We start from the raw sequence: 22,023 nt of genomic DNA, 5'->3' as shown, positions 1-22,023 counted from the left end.
GGTGACATGCACAAAAGCCATTTCAACAAAATCGTGTCATACCTGCTGGCGGACATTCCAGTGTCTGTAGATATGACGCGATTCCACAGTGCCATCTGGTGGTGGTAGATTGCTTTTAGCCAATAAAATTGAAATACCTTTAACATTGTATAATTTTATCCACCTTCGAGGTTTATTGTTTTTGCGAAGTAAACTAACTGGAAATGCATTGCTGTTGTTTCATGGCAATATTATTTTTCTTCTTTAGGTGGATGTTTTGGACTGACTGGGGATCAACACCTAAAATCGAACGTGCTAGCCTGGCTGGCGTGGATCGAACTGTCCTAGTTGATCTGAGCAGTTCCTCTCAATACTGGCCAAATGCGATTTTTGTTGACTATACAGAAGATCGTGTCTACTGGATTGATGCATACCAAGATGTGATTGATTCTACTGACTTATATGGGCACAACAGGCGAATGCTCTCAGGTAGCATTCATCCTTCACAAAACACGAATCCCTTTGACTTCACCGTTTATGGTGACACGCTATACTGGAGCGACTGGAATACCGACAGCATCGAGAAGCTTAATTGGACAACTGCGGATTACTTAGGGGGGTTTGGTGTTCTGACGTCTGATCAGGTTTTTGGCATCGCATTGCTTCACCAGTCACGACAGCCAGCAGGTAACGTAATCCTAATTTATTGCAATTTACGAACAGCAAATTTTCAAAAGTTTTCTAAGTTAACCCTCGGACGTACAAGAGGGGGGGGGGGGGGTGGATGCCACCCCCCCCGTAAGGTTTTTTCCAAATTTTGAAAAAAGCATTTACCCTACAATGCTGAAACTTTCGGTAGCCGTTCATTCATCCTTTGCGGCAATTTTGATATGTCAACCATGTGCCCATGGTATATGACGTTGCCATGGCAACGTCATAAGTACAAGCAGGTCTTGCCAAAAATCGTCATTTTTAACATTTTTCTTGATTTTTTCCAGTTTTTTAAAACAGAAGTGCAAGATTTGTGTATTTTTACATTCCATAAGCATTCTAGCTTGATTTTGCATCAATTTTTGTTATTTTGTGACTTTCTAAGAAAATGTTGAAATCCAAGATGGCGGATCCAAGATGGCGGCTCTTATGACGTCACGTGACGTCATGTGACGTCACAGCCAATTAAAATTATGTCATCTTGTAGAGTAAGCTAAGGGCTTTCTTGTCAGAGCAAAATAATTTCGCTACGCCTTAATATAACGAAAACTCCGGGGAGGGGTTCCATCCACCCCCCCCCCCCCCCCCCTTGTACGATGATGGGGGTATGAGTTTGCTTGTACGTCCGAGGGTTAATGTTATTGATATCGAATTTATAATTTAAATGGTGAATATAGAAAATCGGGGCATTCTGATTGGTCGAGAAACTCGGCTTATGACGATATAATCATCCCGCCAGAGGTGAAAATATTTCAAGGATTGGATACTAAGCCGTGCCAAATTCAACATCCAGGCAAGTTTTAACTATGGCGGAAAGTTGCTGAATAGAATTTTCGTTCATTGGAAGTCCAAGTCCGGGATATCCAACACATTGGGAGTTTTGAAAACTAGCTTCAAAGGCTTTTGGACGATAAATCGGCAAAAAATGGTGCTCATTGCGTTGGAATTGATCGTAAATACGGTGGTTTTATCGATCGCACGTGGCCATAAGAAAATGAGTGACGGTCCTTTTGCGGTACTTTCCTAAGCTATTTAGTGCAAAATCAAGTTGTTGCAACTGTTTTTGTTGCTGTTGCTGTTGCTGTTGCTGTTGTTGTTGTTGTTGCTGTTGTTGTTGTTGTTGATGTTGAACACTTCAACAGCAGTGACAACAAAATTTTAAAGTTCAAAAGGAATAAATGTTTCCTTTTAGGTAATCAGCTATGCAAAACAAACAACGGAGGCTGCAGTCACTTATGTCTTTTGACGCCTGACGGATTCTTGTGCGCCTGTCCATATGGCCTGCCACTGTTGCCCGATGGAAAAAGCTGTCAAACAGGTAAAACCCGTTGTTCTGTATGTTATATTGGCTTTTAATTTACCAATTTTCTAAGACTGCTTTGTTACTGTTCCATGAAATGTATTATGTGTATCTGGATGTTCTTTTCCAATGCACTACTTTAAGGTTATGGATACGTAAAAAACTTAACTTAACCTGTTGCTGAAGCAGTCTTTGGACCTATTTTTGAAAGAACGCCATTAAATTCTCTATTGGGTATATTAGCTGGTAATGCAACGTTCTACACGTATCCTTTACACCACCTCTATGTATACAACTAGCTGCCAGTTCTTTTAATCATTCATCACTTGTTTCAATTTCAGATTTACCAAAGTTTCTTCTCTTTGCTGAGGGACGCAACCTCAAGCAGCTGCCGTTGTATCAAAATACAACTTCGTTTAGAATTCCCCTTACCAAGGAAAATATATCAAGCCCCACAGCCCTGGATTACAATTTCATCGACGAAAAAGTCTACTGGACAGATGTGGGGCTAGACACAATCTCCAGAGCGTTTCTTAACGGATCCTCTCAGGAAACCATAATCTCAACTCGACTCCAGAACCCTTATGGACTTGCTGTGGACTCGTCTGGCCAAAATATATACTGGACGGACAGCTATGAAAACGTGATTGAAGTTGCGTCATTGAAAGGACTGTACAGACGTGTTCTCGTAAAAGATGACTTACAAGATCCAAAAGATATTATCTTGGACGTTACCAGAGGGTATGAAAACTCTATAATACGATTTTAATGTTGCTCGCGGTAACTCGAAAGAAAAAATAGTTGAAATCAAATTTATTGTCAATTCGAACTGACTCGGTACTTGAAAAATGACAGTTTGATTTTTTATATAAAAGCGTAACAAGTTACACTACCATGCATGATGTTTACTTATACCCTTTGAAACTTGTAAATCAATAGTATGACTTTTTCCTGTGCAAAGGGTGTACTCCGACTGGAAGAGTAGAGAAAATATTTTGCTTGTGAAATTTATTTTGTGACCACAATAATGGACTAAATTTGAAAATTCGATAATTGGTTGTTGACTGACTCAGACCATTACGAACTTCATTACTGCGTAGGTAAACAGGTCCTTTCAGTATTTTGACACAAAAAAAAAACAATTCTTTACCATTATTTAAGGTGTTGTCGTCATTCATTAATGTTGTCTCGATAGTTTTGCTTTGTTTAGTTAACATGCATTTTTGTTAATTCAGATTCATGTATTGGACTGATTGGACCAATTATTGGCCATATGGTTCGAAAATAGAAAAAGCAGACATGGATGGTGGCAACAGAACGATGGTTATTCACTTGGGATGTTCCAGACCCTACTATCTTAGCGGCCTTGCCCTGGATGTAGCAAAGAATTGGCTCTACTGGGCAGACTCGTATAGTGATAAACTGGAAGTGTATGAGTTTCCATCTAAAAGAAGGAGAGAAATAATCTCCTCTCGTCGAGAGGCCTTTCTAAGTTATCCGGTTGGGTTGGCACTCCATAAGGGGCATCTTTTCTGGACTGACTGGAATAGATATGGAGTGTACCGTGCGGATCGAGACACGGGTGGAAACGTGGAGAAAGTTGCCTCTACTCATTCCAGGCCTATGTTAATTCACGCCTATGACAAGGATACTAATATTATTCCAGGTACTGTTCTATTTTAGCCACACAATTAATATGGGCTAGAGATGAAGGAAATATATAGAGAAGTAAATACATCAGTAAAGGTTGACCTCTTAAGGGTTTATTTCCGCACACTGTACGTGTTGCTTGTGCAAAGGTGGCTTCACGTACAATTTTAACTACGTACCCGTGAATTCAGAAATCCTTAGAATTGGCACGACAACTTTAATAGCGTTAAGATGTTACGTCAATCTTATTCTGGACTAAAAGCGTCCAAATGTTTTATACGTTTCAGTTACAGACCAATGTAATTACAACAATGGCGGATGTAGTCAGCTTTGCTTGCTGACGCCTTTTGGAAAAAAGTGTTCATGCTCAGATGGACTCGCTCTTCAAGATGATGGTCAAACCTGTCACGGTAATACTAAGACAAATGATACATTATTTAACTAGGAAATACGTTATATACGGAAGGTCATTTAATAATTGCAGACACTACAAGTTGAGCAATATTAAGCCACTAAAAAGTTCTATTTCGATAAAAAAAAACTCTCTCTTTTTTTATTCAAGCCAATAGTCGCGCTATGTTTGATAAAGCGCTAATATAAAGACGACAATCTGATGGGATAATTATTTGGCCATGAGTCATGTCCTCTTTTAACTAAAAGTTGATTAATTTATAACTAATTGTAATTAAAGTTTTGACAATCTTTTTTAGGTATCTTAATTCCTTAATAAAAAAACACCTTAGGGTTACTATTCAGACCGGGGGGGGGGGGTGCTTTTGAGGCCCGCGCTGACTTTGAACTTTTATAACTTTTTTAAGATTTAACCAAACGCTGCCAAACTTTCTCAGTTGTTCAAAAATTTATCTGGCAACAATTTGGTAGGATTGGATGATGTGTCAGGAACTTGACATTACCATAGCAACAGCATTTTGACAGGCATGTTTTCCCAAATTTGTAATTTTGCGTGTTTCTTTTAATAAAAATCAACTTAAATGGAATTATTTTTACATGTCTACGGGTTTAAAGCACATTTATTTTGAGAACGTTGCAGTGATTTTAGGTGATTTTCTGGCATTTTAGAAAAATTTTGAAATCCAAGATGGCGGATCCAAGATGGCGGCTGTTTTGAAATCATGATGTAATTGTCACGTGATGTGACGTCACCATCCCACGTGACGTATACCAAAAGAGAGAGTTTCGGACAAACAATACATCCTATAAGTTTCATGGTAATTGCTTAAAAAGCCCCCCCCCCCCCCCCGGTCTGAGAAGGTCCAAAAAAGCCCGGTCTGAATAGGGTTAAGTAAACATTTCAGCTCAGCAAAGGTGAGGGCCAGAGGAGGAGCAAGGGGTGGAGGAAGGTTGATTGCTTGTTAACTTGAAGTATGAATCTTAAGTAAGTCTTTCCGACTTATAAGAGTACGAGTAAAAGAAAACGTCCCTATTTTATCTATTTAGAATCTAGAAAACGAGGCTATGTACTTTTACTTAACAGCTTGTGAGCATTGGACAATAGTAATTTCTATTGTATTGAAAGTCCCTGACTGTCTCGTGATTCTTGCACAATCCCAATCTATTGTAAGAAGTATTAAAGGTCGAAATTGGGGCCTAAGGCACAAGCAATCTACACACCTTTAGCCTTGTCAACCTGGACATTTTACCACCTAATAGAATCTAAAGACATTTACAGAATAGGAGGCAAAAAAGACTTTAATTTGCATGCAAATAAATTCATGTATCACCGAAGATCGAACAAGTTGGCTGCTTAGCTATCACTTGGGATCACAAATCACTCATTAACAAGGGCGAGGCCAATTGAGCTTAGCATTAACTTTCCAATGTTTATCTGCAGCTCCTCCGCAGTTCCTGTTGTTTGCAGATTCTACAGACGGTAAGATAATGAAAGTTACAAGACAAGACTCTGGATCTCTCACTCCTTTACCATTAAGCGATCTCAGCCGTCCAGTTGCACTAGCTTATGATGTTGTAGAAGACACAGTGTATTGGACAGATGTTTCAAAAAGGACCATTTCACGGTCATTTCTAAATGGTTCCTCGCAAGAAGTTATTATTAAAACAAAGTTGCAGTCTCCAAATGGATTGGCAGTGGACATTATTGGAAGAAATATTTACTGGACCGATGAGTACACCAACAAGCTTGAGGTTTCCAAACTGGACGGTTCTTATCGGACAGCACTAGTAACAAACAGTTTGAATAGCCCAAGAGACATAATACTGGATGTTAATAAAAGGTGGGTACTATTTTGCTTATCATATTTATAACGAAATTCTCGCTTCTAATTAGTTTCCGCACAACTTTTTGTTAGCTAGTTGGGATCACACATACCTGTCCAATTTATCAAAGTTACAATACTTACGTGTCAGCAAGTGCACGTGTACGTGTAACGGAGAGTTTGTAACCTCTAAATTCGCTGCACTCACTTGTGAGATATTGTTTTTTCCACCTGAACTTGACATAAAATTCATATCCTCTCGCCTTAGTGTAATATCCTCTATTGATCTTACTAAGCAAACGTAGCCACTTCTGTCGCCTGTTTGTAGTTTCACGAAAAAATGATGTAATGGACGTCTTAACAAAACAAAAAATCAAAAAACTTCGTACAAAATAAAGAAATAAAACCTTTAAATGACAATGTTTGTTTCTTGGTAGAATGATGTATTGGACGAGCTGGAACTACTATTCCAAAATTGAGAAAGCTGAAATGACGGGAAAACATAGGGAGGTCCTCGTGGGTTCAGGATCCCTGTACCCGAATGGCCTTACTCTCGATCATGAAAAAAACCGACTGTATTGGGTTGATAGCAGCTACCACAAGCTAGAATACTTGGATCTGAATCTAAATAATAGGGTGTCTTTGATAAGTTCTTACTATATCTTGCGTTATCCCTTTGGACTGACGCTGCTTGGAGATGACTTGTATTGGACTGATACTCGGGAACGCGCAGTATATAGAGCCAACAAAGAAACTGGTGGTAACGTCACAAAGTTTGTCTCGGTCATCGGGCAACCGAAGGACATTCATGGATATAACTTGAGTGCATACTCAATACCTGGTAAGTAGAAAAACCTCATTGAAAGGAACTATTCCGCGGTAAATATATTGATACTAAAACCCTTTTCTGTTCGGGTTCTTTTCTTCCTCTGCTACCACGCACGAGAATTCCTCGTTATTTCAAGAACAAATTGACCTATGACTTACGATATTTAATAATTATTTGCCGATGTTAAAGGAAACATTCACGGAACCTGAGGTGAATAATTACTTTTGTATTACTTTCAAAACTTAATATAGACAGCTACAAAACCAAGGATTAAACCATGAACCAAGGTCGTCCTGTGTATATTTTTACACCTTAGTTTAATGCATCGATCACGAATCAATTTACACACAAAGCAGCTGTCTTTTACACTAAAGTAAATCTATTTGTTAAATGATATCTTATAAACTTCAAAACTTATCTTGCTGGAATCGCGGGATGTTCTTCATATTCTGGTAAACTGGCTGCAACGATGAAGTTCATCACGATTTGTGTTAGTTATTACACAGCAGCACAACAGATCTAGACAGACTCGCCGGTGTTATATCGATGAAATGTCAATCATTTCACCGGCAAACGAAAAAAAGGAAAAGTTATTGTTAAAATGTGTTAAATGTAAAGCTAAGTCTTTCTTCTTGTTCCAGGAAACCATCCCTGCCAGTCAAATAATGGTGGTTGCAGTCATCTTTGTTTAATATCTTCGAACGAAAGTGAGTGTGTATGCCCAAATCACCTTACTCTGCAAGAAGATGGAAAGACTTGTCATCATAAATACGGTAGGACTAGCTAATGACAAACAAACCACCACTCAGTTCTGGTACATTATCTGTCTCTTTCGTACATCCAACAAAACAACCAAAAACCCAAAACTACTTACTAATACAATAACTAAAACAGTTAACTTGATAAATGAACTTCAAAATTAACATCTGTCTTCTGTTTTTGTCATTATTACTATACGTTTCCCCATTTTATCCATTCTTGTTGTTTGCCGTCTATTTTTTCCAGTCTCTGTCATCACACTACTTTACATCAGTGTTGAAACAGTTCTTCATTATAGTTCACAACCTTTTGTGCAGTAAGAAGTTCTCTCTTTCCGTCATAGATTTTCAGAAATTCTTACTGTTCGCCGATGCCAGTAAATCAGAAATATTTCTGTTTCCTTTGGATGGTTCCGATTCAGAGGCCAAACCTGTATTTATCGAGCTCGACATGTATCGGCCGACTGCACTTGGTTTGGACATAATAGAAAACAGAATTTACTGGACAGACACAAACCTGAACACAATCTCGAGGGTGTTTATCAATGGATCGTCACCAGAAGTTATCATTTTTGAGGATGTTTATGACTCGTATGGACTGGCCGTTGATCCACTGGGAAGAAATATCTACTGGACTGATACTTACGCAAATAAGATTGAGGTCAGTAGAATGGATGGAACAATGAGGAAGACACTGATACACCGGGACCTGGATAATCCAAGAGACATCATTCTTGATCTCAGAAAAGGGTAAATATAGAATTCTTGTTAGAAATCATTAATCTTGGACAGATGATATGATTCGATGAAAACATGGTTGAGACTTTTTTGAAACATTTCTCGTTATTTAAAAGGTAACTTGAAAGCAATTAAAGCGATCAATCGTCTTGAGCTCTTGATCGTCAACCGCCATTTAATAAAGTCAATACACCTGACCGCTCAGCGACACTTTCAAGAACAGATCATCATTACTAAATACAGCTAAAAAAAATTTCGTGTTTTAACGGCCCTGGACAGTCGCTATTGGAATGTCAACCTCTAAAAAAATTCAAACAGCAACACACAATCGTCAGCCGTTAACACCCTTATTATTTTACGTGTTCAATCAATAAGACACTCAAGACAAAATAAAGAATAAAATTCAACGGAAGACCTATCTTTGTTCTTTAGCTTCCACTTCAATTTGTTTGCATGCCAATCCACCCGCAGTGTTGTCCATTCGTTGTCGAAAACAGTTAGTACTGAGATAAAGAGAGATGGTAATTTTTTAAGGTCAGCAGTGAAATGAGAAAGATGTAATGTTCATCATGTCGCGAGCGTGGCACAAAGAAAATTATAAAATGGTCGAGGAATTGCGCGCGCTGTGATTGGTCAGTTCGAACTTATTATAGTCCCATAAAGCACGTTGCATACGTCACGTGCGTGCTTTATCGAGTTTTAATATACAATCTTCGTTCACTGTCCAAAATCCACGCGCGTAATTGGTTAAAATAGATCACGTGATTTTGCTTTACCTGTCGTCAGCAAACTCCAACAGTGCAGTATTGACAATAATGCACAAAAATCGTGCATTATTGAAAATGTCTTCAGCTTCGAGGCTTGTAGAAGTGGAAGAAAAATATATTCCTTAAATTATCAACGATCCAATACAAAACAAAATCGAAGAGGATAACAACTTGAAGCGCTTTCATGTTCAAAGGTAAACTGCAGCTCAATAAATACATTTTTGTGTGCGATTGACTTGCTTGTAGTTGCTTGATTGTGAAAGCCATCGACTCGCTTTGAACAAGCTTCTCGCTGACTGTATTTATGAACGACCACAGCTGATGAACGATTTTATGAATCATTTTAAGCTTTATTTCTGTACGGCTTATTTGTGATTTTTATATTATTGATGTAATCCCGTGTAATTAAACTTATGTACTACCACACTTCTTATTTTTAAACATTAAGCTTATTGTTTGAAGTTCGCCGTTAAGTCGATGATCGCTTGCAGTGTACTTAGATTGTATATTAAAAGGGTTAGAGACTGTCCGTTCGTGTTTTGTTGACAAATACACGCACTTGCTGGCCTCACAATGAACTCGATGAACTCGATGAACTCTCGTTCATTGTGCGGCCAGCGCGTGCGTGTATTTGTCAACAAAACACTCACAACAGTCTCTAACCCATAAATAATGCACGCTGCTTACGTCACGATTTTTAGCGCGCGCAATTTCTTTAACATTTCATAAAAGAAATAAAAAACTTTCTCCTCATGCATTATTGAGTTATGTAAGCACTTGGGAATTTTTAAGAACACTCGAGAAGTGCGAGAAGCACTCGGCTGCGCCTCGTGCTTCTCTATGCACTTCTCTCGTGTTCTTAAAAATTCCCGCGTGCTTATATAACTCAATAATGCACTCGGGCGCGTTTTTTATTTCCTTAGTAAAACGGTCTCATAGATTATCAAAAAGTACATTTTTGGCTCATCAGACCAACTTCTACTTAACTCATGTCCTGAATGGAAAATTATTCAATAATGCGAAACGCTATTTGTCAGCACGTGACCATTTTGGATAGACTTGGTTCATCTAAAGTAAACATAAAAGTTGTGCTCCTCTACCTCTGAGTAAAACAACATACCTTACTGTCGTACGTAATTGAACTTTTCCCTTGGTTTATTGTTATTTTCTTTTGTTCTTGTGTATGGTAATGTATGGTAATATATTATAATTATTGAACATTGAAAATAAAAATTTTACCGCAATATTAACGATAGATTAGGCTTGCTTCTTGTAACATTGAGTGCGGTAACCAAGTTTTTATTATTGTTTTCTCCCTTTATAATAAAACTATCATGGTATTATCATATCGTCTGTAATAAGGATGGTTCCAAAATTATTTTGCAGATTAATGTATTGGTGTGAAGTGGGTGTCAAACACAAGATTGAAGTCGCAAACATGGATGGAGATGATAGACGGGTACTGGTTAGAAGAGGACTGTACTATCCAAACGGTCTAACACTAGATGAAGAAAACAAACGGCTTTATTGGGTGGACTCATATTTCTACACCTTGGAATACTACGACTTAGAACGTCATACGATAACAACTTTGTTAGATCGCGGTTCTATCCTATCATATCCATTTGGTTTGACGTTACTTGATAATAACTTATACTGGACGGATTGGAATAGAGATGCTGTCTATCAGGCGGACAAGACAACAGCTTCAAATAGCACGGCCCTTGTTAGCGGTTTAAGCCAACCCATGGATATACATGCGTATGACAGAAACCTACCTCTTCCAGGTATGCATCTAAGAGAACTTGTAAAATGCAAACTTGGTATAAAAAAAATGTGAATTGAAAAGTACAACTAGCACTTTTTTCCTTAAAGGTGAAACACTCCAATTAAAATTGACTTGCAAAATGTCTGTAACTTTCCAGGGCTCGTTTTTTTTTACTTCTTTGCTCAACACACAATTTAATTCATGTTTATAATCACATTTATCAAACATACAATTTTCCTATGTTTTGTTAAAGCAGTAAAGAAAGGGAAACGCAAACTATGATACATTTTAATAGATTCATATGATAACCCTACATTGCGTTACAGTGTACATTATTGATGTTTACTATAATAGCGAGGAAAAATTCATACGCTTCGTTTGTGTGTCCTTTGACGGGTACTTTGGATCCGTAATGCGAAGCAAGTTTGCGTGTATACGTGAAGTTTAATATTTAAATACTGAGCTTTGCTTCCCCTCCAGATAATCCTTGTTCCTTGTCCTATGGTGGCTGTTCACATCTCTGCCTTTTGCGACCAGATGGATATCGCTGCTCCTGTCCCAGTAACCTTACTCTGTCGGAAGATGGAAAGACTTGTATCCATTCATACGGTAAGACAGACTGACTAATCATAAAGCATCACTATTCAATTCTGTTGTTTTCCTATGCAACAGTTAACTACTATAAAGGGAAATAAAAATACTTAGACACCTCTAAGTGGCAAATGCTTAAAATGATTATTACTAAACGTTATCCCCATGGTGAACCTTTGATTGTCCTATTGCCTTTTGATAGTTTCCAGAATGTGAAAACAGAAAACTTATAAAAAATTCACAAAAATGCACCAGATGCAATTCATAGCAATACCAAACCTGGACGTGTTAAATGGCCTTGGGGCTAATGAAGGTTTTTATGTTCTTTTTTTTAAGATTTACAGAAGTTCATACTGTTTGCGGGTGGCTATTCTAGTCAAGCAGGAATATTTCTACTTTCATTGGATGGCTCCAACTCAGAGGCCAAACCTATACCAATAGATCTCAACATGTATCGGCCGGTTGCACTTGGTTTAGACATTGTAGAAAATAGAATTTACTGGACAGACACAAGCCGGAACACAATCTCGAGGGTGTTTATCAATGGATCGTCACCTGAAGTTATCGTTTCTGAGAATGTTGATGACTCGTATGGACTGGCTGTTGATCCACTGGGGAGAAATATTTACTGGACTGACACTTACGCAAATAAAATAGAGGTCAGCAGAATGGATGGATCAATGAGGAAGACGCTAATTCATCAAGACCTGGATAATCCAGGAGATATAATTCTCCATCTTGAAAAGGGGTAAATATAGTATTCTTCACAATATGTATCTGGCTTTTAATTTTTGGGGACAAATAATCCCCACAAGATATACCAAGACAGCTATTATCGTTGCATTTATGTGTTGTTTCCAAACTGGTCTGCAGATTAATGTACTGGTCTGAAGTGGGTGCCGACCACAAGATTGAAGTCGCCAGCATGGATGGAGATGATAGACGGGTACTGGTTAGAAGAGGACTGTACTACCCTAATGGTCTTACACTGGATGAGAAAAGTAACTGGCTTTATTGGGTGGACCAATATTCTGATTCCTTAGAATACTATGACTTGGAACGTCATACAGTTACAACTTTGTTAGACCGCAGCTCTTTCTTGCGATATCCATTTGGACTAACGTCGCTGGATGGTCACTTGTATTGGACGGATTATGTTTATGACGTGGTTTACCGGGCGGACAAGACAGCAGTTTTAAATCCAAAGGTTCTTCTCAGTGGATTAAGAGATCCTATGGATATACACGCATATGATAGAAATAAAACCTTACCAGGTACAACACATTGGAACGTTATAAGGGGTATCGAATGGTCTTTGCGAGCATTTGCGAGCATGTGAGCAGAGCGTTTTTCTATGCGAGCGCGAGCATTGACAAAAGTTAGCCTTGCGAGCAACGAGCACTTTTCAAAAAGCAACCTCCGTAAAAACCGAGCGCGCGAGCACTTGCAAAAATATGCGAGCACGAGCAAACAAGCACCCACTAAAATTTTGCGAGCATTCCGAGCAGAAGCGTAATTTTGCGAGCAGTGCAAAATTTTGATGGACCATTCATCACCCCTGTTATAACTTTTAAGGTTATTCTCCTAAATAGAACTGAACATAGATTTTTTCAATCAAACGTTTCCTTTTGGTAAAGTAAACTTAAATTTTAAAATAAAAAGGGGATCACCATATTCGTTTAGGAGCAGGACGATCTCGTATATCTTTATTTCAGTTGATAAAATACGGATACAAAACATTTTCAAAACATCCGTCAACTTCGTTTACTTTCCTTCGAATTTGTTATTTTAGATTAGCAAACAAAATTCTTTATTTAAAAGTGATTTCAAAACCCAAGAGTATGAATTTCTTTTTAAACAAAAGCTGCGTGATCTAGTTCCAAAGTCATCGAACTGAGATGATAATGATAAAAGGATATATTTTCCTTCCATTAATTTTACCATCACGCAGATTTATCAGTCAATTCCATTTATACTATTTATCTTTTTGGGGTTCGTCGTTTGTATTCACAACTAAAACACAGTCTCGCGACCATCGTAGAATTAGAACGAGATGGACTTTGTGAATCGTAACGTCAGGGAAATATCCAAGATTTACAAAAGGCTTATGTTTCATTTCTCAAAGTAGCTATAACCTTCAAATTCATCATATTTTTGTATATAATTGATGGACAGTGGTTACTTTTTCCTTTCATTAGATCATCCCTGTTCCTCCTTCTTTGGCGGCTGTTCTCATCTCTGCCTTCTAAGACCAGATGGTGGATATCGCTGCTCATGCCCCGGTGGCCTTAGCCTGATGGATGATGGAAAGACTTGCAACCATACAAACGGTTAGGCTGGCTATTCACACCACCATGACGTCTTCCTGTGCTTTCTTACAATGTTCCATTAAATAAAATGCTTCTATATGCTTGGTAGCTTGCTGTTTAATGATTAAATGTTTCATTTATTTAATTACATTTGTTCCCAGAAAGGTTCTCCTTCAAACATAGATAAAGCGTACGCGATATTTCTCAGGAATTATGGGTTGTAGTGGCTCACCGTTGCTTGATTGAAGATCCAGTAATGTTTACTACCGCCACCAACAACTTTAGGCATCGTCGCGTACCCTTTATCGCCTCTGAAGGAAAAAAATCTTTCTCGAAACTGCATAACATGCACAACCACTTAACCCTTTAAACGTTAAAGCCGACTTTTGTCGAGATTTGGAGGAGCAGTCAATGAACCACTTGTGACGTCATCAATTTGCATGTCTACAGATTTTGGTAATAAGCAACTGATAGGGCTAGATTTGACCTTTTCACGGAACTATTTATTTTACGTATTGGCTGCATCCTGACAGAGCTTATCAAGAAGATCACAATCAGTTTTGGGTGCAAAATCGGTCCTTAGAAGTACCAAAACACCTGTAATTGATGGAGGTCCTCTTTTCAGGGTTGACCAACGATTTCATCCCAGGGGGTACTCAGGATTTTAGTGACGGGGATGATCGAAGGATTTTTTTGGGTTTGAAATTTTCGAGTCTGGGATTTTTTGGGTAGAAAAAATTGGCAAGTATTTTTGTGATTTAAGTAGGGATTTTTTGGGGTATTACAAACAATCTGGTGCCTTGCCAGCGTAGTTCTGCGTAATTTTGTTGTTGATTTTTGAGGGGTCAATTTTTGATCTAGGGATTTTTTTGGGGTTATGTTGGAAGCCCTAGGGATTTTTTTGGGTCTTGATTTTTGCCCCCATTCGATCATCCCCGTCACTTTAAATCTAGAGTACCCCCCCCCCCCCCTGGGGATTTCATCTAAACGTTTTGGCCTAAAGGAAGGATGTGAAGAGTAGAAAGGAGTGGGAATAAGAAAGCCGAGAAAAACGGAAGGAAAAGGGGAGACAAAAAAAATGGGAACGGTTTCGAAAACTTATAAAAAATTCACAAAAATGCACCAGATGCAATTCATAGCAATACCACACCTGGACGTGTTAAATGGCCTTGGGGCTAATGAAGGTTTTTATGTTCTTTTTTTTTTAAGATTTACAGAAGTTCATACTGTTTGCGGGTGGCTATTCTAGTCAAGCAGGAATATTTCTACTTTCATTGGATGGCTCCAACTCAGAGGCCAAACCTATACCAATAGATCTCAACATGTATCGGCCGGTTGCACTTGGTTTAGACATTGTAGAAAATAGAATTTACTGGACAGACACAAGCCGAAACACAATCTCGAGGGTGTTTATCAATGGATCGTCACCTGAAGTTATCGTTTCTGAGAATGTTGATGACTCGTATGGACTGGCTGTTGATCCACTGGGGAGAAATATTTACTGGACTGACACTTACGCAAATAAAATAGAGGTCAGCAGAATGGATGGATCAATGAGGAAGACGCTAATTCATCAAGACCTGGATAATCCAAGAGATATAATTCTCCATCTTAAAAAGGGGTAAATATAGTATTCTTCACAATATTTATCTGGCTTTTAATTTTTGGGGACAAATAATCCCCACAAGATATACCAAGACAGCTATTATCGTTGCATTTATGTGATGTTTCCAAACTGGTCTGCAGATTAATGTACTGGTCTGAAGTGGGTGCCGACCACAAGATTGAAGTCGCCAGCATGGATGGAGATGATAGACGGGTACTGGTTAGAAGAGGACTGTACTACCCTAATGGTCTTACACTGGATGAGAAAAGTAACTGGCTTTATTGGGTGGACCAATATTCTGATTCCTTAGAATACTATGACTTGGAACGTCATACAGTTACAACTTTGTTAGACCGCAGCTCTTTCTTGCGATATCCATTTGGTCTAACGTCGCTGGATGGTCACTTGTATTGGACGGATTATGTTTATGACGTGGTTTACCGGGCGGACAAGACAGCAGTTTTAAATCCAAAGGTTCTTCTCAGTGGATTAAGAGATCCTATGGATATACACGCATATGATAGAAATAAAACCTTACCAGGTACAACACATTGGAACGTTATAAGGGGTATCGAATGGTCTTTGCGAGCATTTGTGAGCATGTGAGCAGAGCGTTTTTCTATGCGAGCGCGAGCATTGACAAAAGTTAGCCTTGCGAGCAACGAGCACTTTTCAAAAAGCAACCTCCGTAAAAACCGAGCGCGCGAGCACTTGCAAAAATATGCGAGCACGAGCAAACAAGCACCCACTAAAATTTTGCGAGCATTCCGAGCAGAAGCGTAATTTTGCGAGCAGTGCAAAATTTTGATGGACCATTCATCACCCCTGTTATAACTTTTAAGGTTATTCTCCTAAATAGAACTGAACATAGATTTTTTCAATCAAACGTTTCCTTTTGGTAAAGTAAACTTAAATTTTAAAATAAAAAGGGGATCACCATATTCGTTTAGGAGCAGGACGATCTCGTATATCTTTATTTCAGTTGATAAAATACGGATACAAAACATTTTCAAAACATCCGTCAACTTCGTTTACTTTCCTTCGAATTTGTTATTTTAGATTAGCAAACAAAATTCTTTATTTAAAAGTGATTTCAAAACCCAAGAGTATGAATTTCTTTTTAAACAAAAGCTGCGTGATCTAGTTCCAAAGTCATCGAACTGAGATGATAATGATAAAAGGATATATTTTCCTTCCATTAATTTTGCCATCACGCAGATTTATCAGTCAATTCCATTTATACTATTTATCTTTTTGGGGTTCGTCGTTTGTATTCACAACTAAAACACAGTCTCGCGACCATCGTAGAATTAGAACGAGATGGACTTTGTGAATCGTAACGTCAGGGAAATATCCAAGATTTACAAAAGGCTTATGTTTCATTTCTCAAAGTAGCTATAACCTTCAAATTCATCATATTTTTGTATATAATTGATGGACAGTGGTTACTTTTTCCTTTCATTAGATCATCCCTGTTCCTCCTCCTTTGGCGGCTGTTCTCATCTCTGCCTTCTAAGACCAGATGGTGGATATCGCTGCTCATGCCCCGGTGGCCTTAGCCTGATGGATGATGGAAAGACTTGCAACCATACAAACGGTAAGGCTGGCTATTCACACCACCATGACGACTTCCTGTGCTTTCTTACAATGTTCCATTAAATAAAATGCTTCTATATGCTTGGTAGCTTGCTGTTTACTGATTAAATGTTTCATTTATTTGATTACAGTTGTTCCCAGAAAGGTTCTCCTTCAAACATAGATATAGCGTACGCGATATTTCTCAGGAATTATGGGTTGTAGTGGCTCACCGTTGCTTGATTGAAGATCCAGTAATGTTTACTACCGCAACCAACAACTTTAGGCATCGTCGCGTACCCTTTATCGCCTCTGAAAGAAAATCTTTCCCGAAACTGCATAACATGCACAACCACTTAACCCTTTAAGCGTTAAAGTCGACTTTTGTCGAGATTTGGAGGAGCAGTCAATGAACCACTTGTGACGTCATCAATTTGCATATCTACAGATTTTGGTAATAAGCAACTGATAGGGCTAGGTTTGACCTTTTCACAGAACTATTCATTTTACGTATTGGCTGCATCCTGACAGAGCTTATCGAGAAAATCACAATCAGTTTTTGGTGCAAAATCGGTCCTTAAGAGTACCGAAAAACCTGTAATTGATGGAGGTCCTCTTTTCAGGGTTGACCAATGATTTAATCTAAACGTTTTTGGCCTAAAGGAAGGATGTGAAGAGTAGAAAGGAGTGGGAATAAGAAAGCCGAGAAAAACGGAAGGAAAAGGGGAGACAAAAGATGGGAACGGTTTCGCAAAAAAAATCCAAATTTTGGCATGCGCCGAAGTAAAATATTGCACATTTTTTCACAATCTCGTCCCCAGAGCCTGCGTTTCCCTTGACCAGCGGGCCGGGAAACTCAACGGCTCTGGACGAATCCAAACCGGAACCAGGAAATCCTGGTTCCGGTGTGATTGTGCGCGTGCGCCAGAGATTGCAAGACTCTTTTGCGCACGCTCCACGTTCCACTGAATGCTGCTGCTGCTGTTTTGGGATCATTCTCTACTGTTAAACATTGTTATACATTGAACATGCTTATTTAAGTGAAAAAGAATTGCTCTGAGACTGTTGATGTCGTCTCCAAACAGAAATACATCCAAAAACTGCACATGTTACGATTGCGTGCACAATCTGTGATTTGCATAAAGCACAGACTTTCAATTCCCCAGGGGCCAGGACAACCATCCCGACGCACGTTCAAATTTTGGCGCGTTACAGATCGACCAATCAGAAGTGTTTTCATTGTTTCAGCGGCTTTTTAGAATAGCCCAGAGGTCACGATCCCTGGCGCAGACCAGAAGGATCGCGGCCTCTGGGGACGAGATTGATTTTTTCATTGAATCTTTATCAAAATCTTGCTGCAGTGTGGAAAAGTGCTTTTTAAGCAAAGTACAGTGGAACCTCGATTTAACGAAGTCCTCGGTTTAACGAACGATTTTCTTCAGCCCGTCCAAAGTTACAGTAAAATGTATGGAACAGGACCTCGATATAACGAACCTCGATATAACGAATCCTCGTTATAACGAACACAATCCAGAGACCAAAACGTAAAATGTACCTCGATATAACGAAAAAATGTCAACACGCGACAAAAGATAATGTGGAACAGACCAACAAAGATGAAAATCCTTTAATCCTGTAACAAGAGAACAAGTTCAAGTACATATGCTCATATCTATGTGCATATATTAGACATTATAAATGTTATTTTCAGAAATCGTCAATATCCGAATATGTTGGGTTCGTAGTGCAGCGTAAAATTGTTAAAAATTGATTAACTATACCTCGATATAACGAACATTTTGGTTGTTTTTCCGCTAATTCGTTATATCGAGGTTTTCGATATAACGAACCCTCGATATAACGAACAAATTTCCCCAGTCCCTTGGCACTTCGTTAAATCGAGGTTCCACTGTATAGGGAAATTCAGGATCGTAGCACCAAAAATTTAGTTTAACAGCAGAAAAAAACACGGTTTTTTGAGAAATTTAGCACGTCATATTTGTGAGGAACTTTATGGGGTCTTAGCCAGTGTTGTTAATTATTAACCAGCTCAAAAGTGCTCCACTAACTCTTTAACTCGCGAACTGCTTCAGTTGGAGGCTTAATTCGCGTTTCCTTTCTGTTTCTTCGTTGCCTTCCAACCTTTGATACTTCCCTCCTCAATATAGGTTAAATAATACTCGGGGCGCTCATAATAGAGGTAATGATTTCAATAATTAAACTTTTTTCGGGACAAGTGTTTGCGTCCCCGGGTGTTCCCACAATTGTAATTCACCGTCAAGAAGTCCTTTAAATTTGTCCTTCCAAAACAAATTTAGCTAAATGCTTTCCTTTTTGTAGATTATCAGAAATTCTTACTCTTCGCTGATGCAAGCTATAGACCATCAGAAATATTTCTGTTTCCTTTGGATGGTTCCAACTCAGAGGCCAAACCTGTACCAATAGAGCTCAACATGCAAACGCCGGTTGCACTTGGTCTGGACATTGTAGAAAATAGAATTTACTGGACAGACACAAGCCTGAACACAATCTCGAGGGTGTTTATTAATGGATCATCACCTGAAGTTATCGTTTCTGATAATGTTTATAACTCATATGGACTGGCTGTTGATCCATTGGGAAGAAATATCTACTGGACTGATACTTCCGCAAATAAGATTGAGGTCAGCAGAATGGATGGAACAATGAGGAAGACGCTGATTGACCAGGACTTGAATTATCCATCGGATATCATCCTTGATCTCAAAAAAGGGTAAAAATAAGTCGTATTATCCTCGTGTGACTTTCCGTTATTTAAAAGTAAAATCATAATTTATATATGAGATGAATATTTATTGAGGAAGCCTTCGTCTATTTGACGTGAATTGCGGAGGAGCCCAAACTGAAGAAAAACAGCTAGAACGGCACTTACAAACTACATTGTAAGAATTATTTAATATGATTTCTCAAACTCATTAATAATTCATCTAGTTAAAACAAAGGAAATCAGAACCGTGACGGAGTTTGGAAATCTGATCTTAATTAGCATAGATTTTGACGATTTTATTTTTGCCGTTTACGTTGTAGTTTTAGTTTCGATTGAGAAGATATATCAACCACTCGACAGAGTGTTTCATCACATTTCAAAACACCTCGAAGTTCGCCAAAAATACTCCGCTGCGCGTCGTACTTTCAACTCTCTTCTCGATGTTTGGAAATGTGATGAAAAACGCTGTCTCGTGTTTGATATATTATTAATCATAATGTATTGTACTTGGTAGTCAAGTGACATTTTAGCCTTTGACGTGAATTGCTGGTTCGCGGATGTTTAACAAATCTACCACATTTTTTCATTGTCTAAATTAGAGACCATAGAAATGACGTCATAAAATGCTCAAACTCCTGTGAGACCACAAACCGCAAGAGAATGGTTGCACTGCAAATTTTTGGACAATTTATGGCGTCATCTCCATAATATATAAGAGTAAAGACCAGGAAGAAATGTAGTCGATTTGTTTTTTACAATAATATCAAAAATATACCGGCGAATAGAGAGAAAGCCAATGCGAAATTGCTCGCGCGAGTGACACCTCGTTAAGTCACTTTTTTCCGCTTGAAGCTGAAGAGTTTGTAGGAAATTTCTCCCAGTTTTCGTTTGTTGAAAAAGTTGCGACAATTTCTCTAGTTATTTTTAAGTTGTCTTGTGTTGCGTTAGTGGCAACGTCATTGTGATGGGTCGACTTAGCTCTAGACCGATGAGCGCGCGAGATCTCCCTCAGTTATTGTAGAATATTTTTGAATCTGCGTGTCGTATAGCTATTAAATGGTTGTTAGATGTTTTACTTATTTGTGGTAAATTTTGGAAAAACTGTATCATTAGAATGACATTTGTTATTCTATGGTCATTACGTTTATATCAGTATTATGTAATAATAATATAAATATATAATATATAAATATAATAACAATAGTTTTTATTTATTTGTAATGTTCATCATGTCACGATAGTGGCACAAAGAAAAGTAAAACGGTCTATAATTCAATAATGCGAAACGCTATTTGTCGGCACGTGACTATGTTGGATAGACTTGGTCCATCTAAAGTAAACATGAAAGGTGTGCTCCTCTTCCCCTGAGTTAAACAACATACCTTATTGTCGTAATTGAACTTTTCCCTTGTTCAATTGTTATTTTCTTTTGTTCTTGTGTATGGTAATGTATGGTAATATATTATAATTATTGAACATTGAAAATATAAATTTTATCGCAATATTAACGATAGATTAGGCTTGCTTCTTGTAAGTTTTTTATTATAGTTTTCTCCCTTTATAATAAAACTATCATCGTATTATCATATCATCTGTAATAAGGATGATTCCAAAATTATTTTGCAGATTGATGTACTGGTGCAACAGAGGTACAGACCACAAAATTGAAGTCGCCAACATGGATGGAGATGATAGACGGGTATTGGTTAGAAGAGGACTGTACTACCCTAATGGTCTTACACTTGATGACAAAAATAACCGGCTCTACTGGGTGGACTCACATTCCGATACTTTGGAATACTACGACTTACGACGTCATACGATAACAACTTTGTTAGATCGCAGTTCCATCTTGTCATATCCATTTGGTTTGACGTCGCTTGATGATCAGTTATACTGGACGGACTGGTATAGATATGCTGTTTATCAGGCGGACAAGACAACAGCTTCGAATCCAAAGGTTCTTGTCAGTGGTTTGAGACGTCCAATGGATATACACGCATATGATAGAGATGAAACCCTTCCAGGTAAAGAACTCTCATAATTTCTTGCACGCTCTGTAAAACTATGATGTCTCTTTTTCTTTGTATCGTTTATAAGATGGCGCAGATAGAACTCGTTCCGCAAACTGGGGTTCTATATAAATTGACGCTTTACCACCACCGGTAGCCACCACCGGTTGCCTGGTGAAAACTGTCAAATAATATCAAATACGACGCACAGCTTTCTCCTTGACGATTAACCCACGGATACAAAAGCTTAATCGGGTTGAATTGTACGTATGCTTCAACATTTCAAAAAATGAATAAGGTTTAACTTCAACTAGTTCCAAGTTATGTTCACTTCTATTTTCAACTTGAGCCAGTTGTTATTTTCTCTGACTGACTGACTGACTGACTGACTGACTGACTGACTGACTGACTGACTACCTGGTGTATTGTATACTTTTGTTCCATTCCGGA

The 22,023-nt window shown here is 38.4% G+C and overlaps 1 protein-coding gene across 1 annotated transcript in view; it reads left to right on the top strand.

The window, feature by feature from the left end:
- LOC144632759 (low-density lipoprotein receptor-related protein 4-like) overlaps positions 1-22,023 on the top strand; it is a 37,504-nt gene that overhangs the window by 7,851 nt on the left and 7,630 nt on the right. Inside the window, exons 5-20 of the mRNA XM_078491482.1 lie at positions 248-666; positions 1,883-2,008; positions 2,332-2,731; positions 3,226-3,656; positions 3,928-4,050; positions 5,493-5,892; positions 6,312-6,715; positions 7,345-7,476; positions 7,806-8,211; positions 10,353-10,753; positions 11,215-11,343; positions 14,844-15,255; positions 15,381-15,781; positions 16,706-16,837; positions 19,156-19,567; positions 21,188-21,588. Of these exons, the coding sequence (XP_078347608.1) occupies positions 248-666; positions 1,883-2,008; positions 2,332-2,731; positions 3,226-3,656; positions 3,928-4,050; positions 5,493-5,892; positions 6,312-6,715; positions 7,345-7,476; positions 7,806-8,211; positions 10,353-10,753; positions 11,215-11,343; positions 14,844-15,255; positions 15,381-15,781; positions 16,706-16,837; positions 19,156-19,567; positions 21,188-21,588 (5,129 nt within the window). The remainder of the gene's footprint in view (positions 1-247; positions 667-1,882; positions 2,009-2,331; positions 2,732-3,225; positions 3,657-3,927; positions 4,051-5,492; positions 5,893-6,311; positions 6,716-7,344; positions 7,477-7,805; positions 8,212-10,352; positions 10,754-11,214; positions 11,344-14,843; positions 15,256-15,380; positions 15,782-16,705; positions 16,838-19,155; positions 19,568-21,187; positions 21,589-22,023) is intronic.

The sequence above is a fragment of the Oculina patagonica genome, chromosome 1 (assembly GCF_052425735.1).
Source record: "Oculina patagonica isolate OP01 chromosome 1, crgOcupat, whole genome shotgun sequence".
NCBI classification, from domain to species: Eukaryota; Metazoa; Cnidaria; class Anthozoa; order Scleractinia; family Oculinidae; genus Oculina; species Oculina patagonica.
Note: the sequence above shows the minus strand (reverse complement) of the source record. Positions and strands in the feature narration are given on the sequence as shown.